The following is a 6,044-nucleotide window of genomic DNA, read 5'->3' on the forward strand; positions in this document are numbered from 1 at the left end:
AATTATTTTCCGTTTATTTTTTTTTTCTTTTTTTTTTAAAAAAATATACAATTTTTTTTTAATTTTAAAAAAAATTAAATAGGTGCCACGTGTCAACATCTGATTGGTCCACGTGTCAGTCTTAACGGTCAATTAACGGATGGACTAAATTGGTTTTTATCAAAACCCTAGGGGGGTCCTGTGATAAAAGTGAAACCTCAGGAGGGAAAAAATAAAGTTACTAAACCCTAGGGGGGTTTGAGGTATTTAATCTTATTTTTTAACATGTTTTACCAAACACCTTTGCGATTTTAAAAACTTTTACTGCATAAAACTTGTATCAATTTTAGTATAGGTTTCTACAAAGTGATTCTAGAAGAGAATTAACATCCTTTTTTTTTAATAAAACTTTTATCAACTTCTGATGGCATTACCAAGTCGCCTTTCAAGTTTTCTTGGTCAAATATTAATGGCGTGGAAAAATCGATCAGTGGTGCCCTTTTTCAATTCTTCAATGAATTTGATTCAACCAAATGGTGTGGAGTCCGGCCACCACACTTGGCCACATTCATTTTACCGGTGGAATTCAAAACTCACTAATTGATTGATAATCAGAGAGACTAGACCAGTACGTCATGCTGGACCTGGAACTAGCTAGTCTTCTTTCTGCCGTGCCAATTACATCTCTCAACTTCTTGTTCACACATCAAAATAAAAATAAACAAATAAATAAAATTAGAATTACTTTAATCATATTTATTCAAACAAATTAAAGAATTTGAACAACATAAAACAGAAAATTTTTTTGTAGAGTTGTCTTCTAACTTATACCCAATAATACCTTAAGAATTAAATACTCAAATTCTGTATTTTATCTTTAAAGAAAGGGAAAGATCCTCCCCTGAAATCATTTTCCCTCATTCAATTTTTTTTTTTAAAAAAAATTATGTATTTATATAGGCTATATAGGTTATGGACCTTCAATTAAAACTTTTCATCAATTATTTATCCCATAAATAAATAAAAAATCAATTCCAATTATGATCCTACAATTAATTATTTATTTGGAACGTGTCTAATTAAACCATACATGGCATATGTGGGTCACACTTTAATTATTATCAGATTTTTACGATGTTGAAATCAGATTATCAGCATCATTGGCCGTAGCCAACAACAATTTGAAAGACCTGGCTCCTTAATACCAAAAAAGAAAAACCCCAACTAATCTTGTAATCTCTATTCCCAACCAAAAGACTTGAAGGCAACCCAATTTGAAGATCGAAGTGAATGATGAAGTAAAGGTTCGAATTCAGGTCTTTTAGTACTGATACCATGTTAAATCATAAGTTACAACTTTTTTTTAAAAAAAGTTTATTCTAAGAAAAGGTAAATTTAATTGTTTATCAACACTTTGACAACTTGCGTTAGAGCCCGGCTAAACGTAGCAGTAAGGAAAAACTATACTTACTAAAACTTGCACCTCAATTGCAATATCTCTCAAGTTTTAAAAAGTTATAATTGATCTCCCAAACTATCAGCCTCCCACATTAGAATTTTTTTTATTAACTTGGACAACAAACACATGAAATGTTCATTATATCCTCGATAATATAAAAAGTCTAAAAATACCAATATAACATTTACTTTTAAAAATAAATATGCAAAGATTGACCCGCGGCTAGCTGAAGCGAGTCTCCACTCCATAGAGACCCACAAGATCCACGATTGGCCATGGATCTCCTCCATGGAGACCCTGCGGGTTGTTTGTCTCTTAGCGACAACGTTTTATTTTTATTTTGAAAAACATTTTGACACAACAAAAAACTTATTGCAATTTAAATAAACTACGTATATCTGATCGATTTTGGATTTTTCTCTTTGAAATATGAAGCCAGCACTTCTCTTAATTTAACGGCTTTTGCTAATTCTCTGCTGTGTTTTTTTTTTAATTTTTTTTTTTTATTAAAAAAAAAAAACTGTCACGTACGTTCACCAGATCTTTGCTGCGATTCTTTTGCAGGCTTTCCTCTCTTTTCGTGCAGAGAAAGAGAAGCTCTTCTCTCCAACGAAAATCTTTTGTGTTTTTTTTTTTTTTAAAAAAAAACAGTCACATTCAGCCCGCAAAAATTTTGTTCCTTTTATTGTTATCTAACAACTGGTTTCACGACATGTTAGAGAGAGATTTCATTTCCGTGCAGTTGTTCGACATTCTATATCTTGCTCTAAATCAGAGTGTTGGATATCGTCAATATTCAACTCTCAAAATGTAAAACGTGGGGGAATGAGAGGAGCTGCAGCCTGCATACGTAATTTCTATATATATAATATATGATTAATCAAACTACTAATTCAGTCATCGTACGTCTATACCTCTTACCTGGGAAAACCATGCAGTATAAAAGAAAAGAAAACAAAACAAAACAAAACAAAGTGAATCAAACCAACCCTCCTAATAGTAATAATCATGATGATCACCGACATCCAATGCTACTCCTTCCTCTTCGTCGTGTCTCTCATCTCAACCCTCCTAATCCGATCCATCTTCTTCAACAAACCCACCGGTCTTCACTTGATGCCCAGCCCACCGGCCCTCCCGATCATCGGCCACCTCCAGTACCTCTTCCTCACACCATCCTTGTACAACTCCTTGCACCGCCTCTCCACCAAATATGGCCCTCTACTCTATCTCCGCCTTGGTGCGACACGGTGTATAGTCGTTTCCTCAGCCACCGTAGCTGCAGAAATCTTCAATACCCATGATCTCGCCTTTGCTTCTCGGCCTATATTCGCCTTTTCTGATAAGCTACCGTTTGAAACTTCACGGTTCTTCACTGCCCCGTATGGTGACTACTGGAGGTTCATGAAGAAACTGTCCGTGACTCAACTGCTTAGCACTCGACAGGTTGAGCGGTCAGTGGCTGTTCGACGTGAAGAAATGGAGAGGTTGTTGAGGAGAGTGTTGGAGAGGAAAGATGGTGTCGTTGATGTTGGTGCTGAGTTGATGAGACTTACGAACAACGTGACATGCAGGATGGTGATGAGCAGTATGTGTTCAGAGGAAGGAGGAGAGGCAGAGAGGGTTAGAGAGTTGGTGAAGGAGTCCTTTGAGCTGGTCGAAAAGATATGCTTTGGGGATGTGTTGGGGCCTTTGAAGAATCTCAGTTTTTGGATCTACGGGAAACAGGCTATGGATTTGAGCAGAAGGTATGATGAGCTTTTGGAGAGGGCCATGAAGGAGCATGAAGAGAGAGGGAACGGCCACAGGGATGATCGGGGTAAGGATTTGATTGATATACTCTTGGAGGTTTCCCAAGATGAGCAGGCTGAGGTTAGGATTACAAGGACCCATATCAAGGTTTTCATTATGGTAAATTTCTCCTTCCTTTACTTTTCTTTCTCTCTCTCTCTCTCTCTCTCTATTTAGCTATGTCAGAATATATATTTTTTTCTTTGCTTTCTACAGAAAATCGCAGCAACATTGTCAAGTCTTAACTCATGATATTGTATGACTAACAAAGCTTTTTTCTGCGCCATTAACTACTTAGCCAAAGCATTGATTGAGACTTATTTCTAGAGGTGAACAGATTAATCGTTTATTATTTACTGAATTGTTACCGACAGACAACTGACTTCTAGCTGTCGGTAAGCGAAATTAAAATATTGTTTCGACATCAATATTTCAGTTCGATAGGCAGTAAAAACTTTTTTTTGTTGGTTAACCGACAATTAACCCATTTTTCAAGTGAATTTTAAATTTTATGTGGTAGGTTTCCTTCTTGTGTTTGTCAAGCTGATTTGTGGTTGTCCTTTTGGTCTATATTCTATGAATTTACTTTTTCTTTTTATTTATAAAGCATATGCTTTATTGATTCTATAGTTATAAGGAAGTTGATAAATCTTAATATGAAAACCAACTAATCGAGAATGTCAAAATTATTCCTCGTCGGTATAAAGTTAGTCAATTAATCGACTTTCACGAATCGGTAGGCAAAAATGCTCCTACCAACACCGACCGAACTGATACCCACTCCTACTTAATTCTCCCTTTTGTAGGCAGTAGCCTTCCCCTCACAGGAAGGCTGCAGCTAAGATTATTCCTCTACCATCTAATAGAAGAAATCATACTCATCAAGGCTTTCAATTTTTCTCTTATATATGCATGCATGCCAGGATCTTTTCATTGCGGGCACCGAAACCTCAGCAGACGCAATGCAATGGGCAATAGCTGAGCTAATTAATCATCCTTGTGTGTTCAAGAAGGTCAGAGAGGAAATAGAATCTGTTGTGGGAAAAACTAGACTTGTTGAAGAATCAGATATCCCAAATCTCCCTTACTTGCAAGCGGTTGTGAAGGAAGCACTAAGACTATACCCACCAGGCCCTCTGATAATTCGAGAATGCCGCCAAAACTGCAAAATCAATGGGTTTGATATACCCGAAAAAACTCAAGTGGCAATCAATCTTTATGCCATCATGAGGGATAAAGATTCATGGGATAATCCAAATAAGTTCCTCCCAGAGAGGTTCTTGGTTTCGTTCAAGAATCAAAGTGATCAAGTGAACAGTGGACAAAAGTTCAATTTTGTTCCATTTGGGGCGGGGAGGAGAGGGTGCCCAGGAACAACACTGGCATTCAGCTTGATGAATGCTACGGTTGCATCTTTGGTTCAATGCTTTGATTGGAAGGTTGATGGAGATGGAGAAGATGGAGGAAAGGTTGATATGCAATTTGGACCAGGCCTGTGCTTGAGCATGCTTCACCCACTCACAGCTCGTCCTGTTGTTCACTTCAACCCATTTGCTGCTTCAATGTAATCGTAATCGATAAAATCAAATCAAATCAAATCAGATACATTTAATTCTGATATGATTTTATCAACCATATTATTTTGTATTCTTTCTACATCCCTATAAATAAAGACCATTTTATATTGTAAAATCATAATAGAGTTTTTAGGGCTTTATATGTGGATACAGTTCGTAGACCGAATCACTTAAAAATCATTTGTCTCTATTTTATTTTATTTTCGCTTTTACTTTTATTTCATTGTTATTTTCTTCAGGTGATTAATTGGGTTTACACCTACTGCCAAATGTTGTGCCAAGACAATCAGGGGCGGAACTAGAGATTTGTGTTTGGGAGGCGAAATTCTAAAAAAATAATTTAGGGGGTCAAAAATTAAATTTTATAAGAATTTTATAATTTTTATAATTTTTTTTTAGGGGGACCACCTTGGGCCTTGGGGGGTCCAAGGTGTCTCAAGGCCCAATGTGGTTCCGTCCCCGGAGACAATGACAAATGAATACCAAACTATTAGGAGACATGCTCCCCGCAATTGTTCTAAAAACAAATCCATTCAGGGCAATGTTAAGGTCCATAAAACACCTGAGTTTGTTTTCCTTCACACACCAATTAATTTTAGGTGGATTCATAGTTAATGGTCCAACACAGACATACACATATAATCATGTCACAGAGACAACTATTGGTGAAGATGAAAGAGTTGTATGGAGCTTGCACTCGAAAGTCTTCCTGCTTGTACTTCAAACTTGTGAACAGCATCCTTTCTATATATGTATATATTGGTGACTATAATAGCCAGCGTCCACCATATGTCTATTTTAACCCGACACATTAAGTTAAATCGGTTAGATCTTTCAAACCCATGCAACCTACAAATTTTGTATTGGGTTTGTGTTAGTTCACGGGTCATGTCAATAATTAGTACTAGCCATATACTGTGTGTTGGATTTGGGTCATGTCAAGTAGGGTGTACATGTGAATGCGGTTATTTGTAATATCTACAGCTGCATCCGCAAAATGCTGATATTCCTTTTAGATATCTACATCTGTACTCGCATTGTAATATGGAGAGTTAGAAAGCGCTTCATATATATTTGAGGCGTAGGTATTTTTGCAGAGATTCTGGAGTAGATATTTTTTCAAATTCCGTTAAATCCTAGCCAATGCTTGAATCTTTGCAGTTTTTTTTTTTTTTTTTTAATAAAAAACAGAGGTATTTTGAAAATTTTGACAAGATTGAATGAAAAATCCTAACATA

At 36.3% G+C, this 6,044-nt stretch overlaps 2 protein-coding genes across 2 annotated transcripts in view; both read left to right on the forward strand.

Moving 5' to 3' along the window:
- Positions 1 to 6,044, forward strand: part of LOC132176817 (putative disease resistance RPP13-like protein 1) — a 34,183-nt gene that overhangs the window by 9,014 nt on the left and 19,125 nt on the right. The gene's annotated exons all lie outside the window — the stretch shown is intronic.
- On the forward strand, positions 2,447 to 4,797 carry LOC132176910 (cytochrome P450 705A22-like). The gene is made up of 2 exons (XM_059589072.1): positions 2,447 to 3,349; positions 4,153 to 4,797. The coding sequence occupies exons 1-2, from the start codon at positions 2,447 to 2,449 to the stop codon at positions 4,795 to 4,797; spliced, it is 1,548 nt and encodes a 515-aa protein (XP_059445055.1).

Source organism: Corylus avellana, chromosome ca1, assembly GCF_901000735.1.
Source record: "Corylus avellana chromosome ca1, CavTom2PMs-1.0".
NCBI lineage: Eukaryota > Viridiplantae > Streptophyta > Magnoliopsida > Fagales > Betulaceae > Corylus > Corylus avellana.

Coding starts and splice junctions, on each gene's coding strand:
- LOC132176910 (XM_059589072.1), top strand. CDS start 2,447: ATGATGATCACCGACATCCAATGCTACTCCTTCCTCTTCGTCGTGTCT. Junction 3,350..4,152: donor ATATCAAGGTTTTCATTATG/GTAAATTTCTCC, acceptor CATGCATGCCAG/GATCTTTTCATTGCGGGCAC.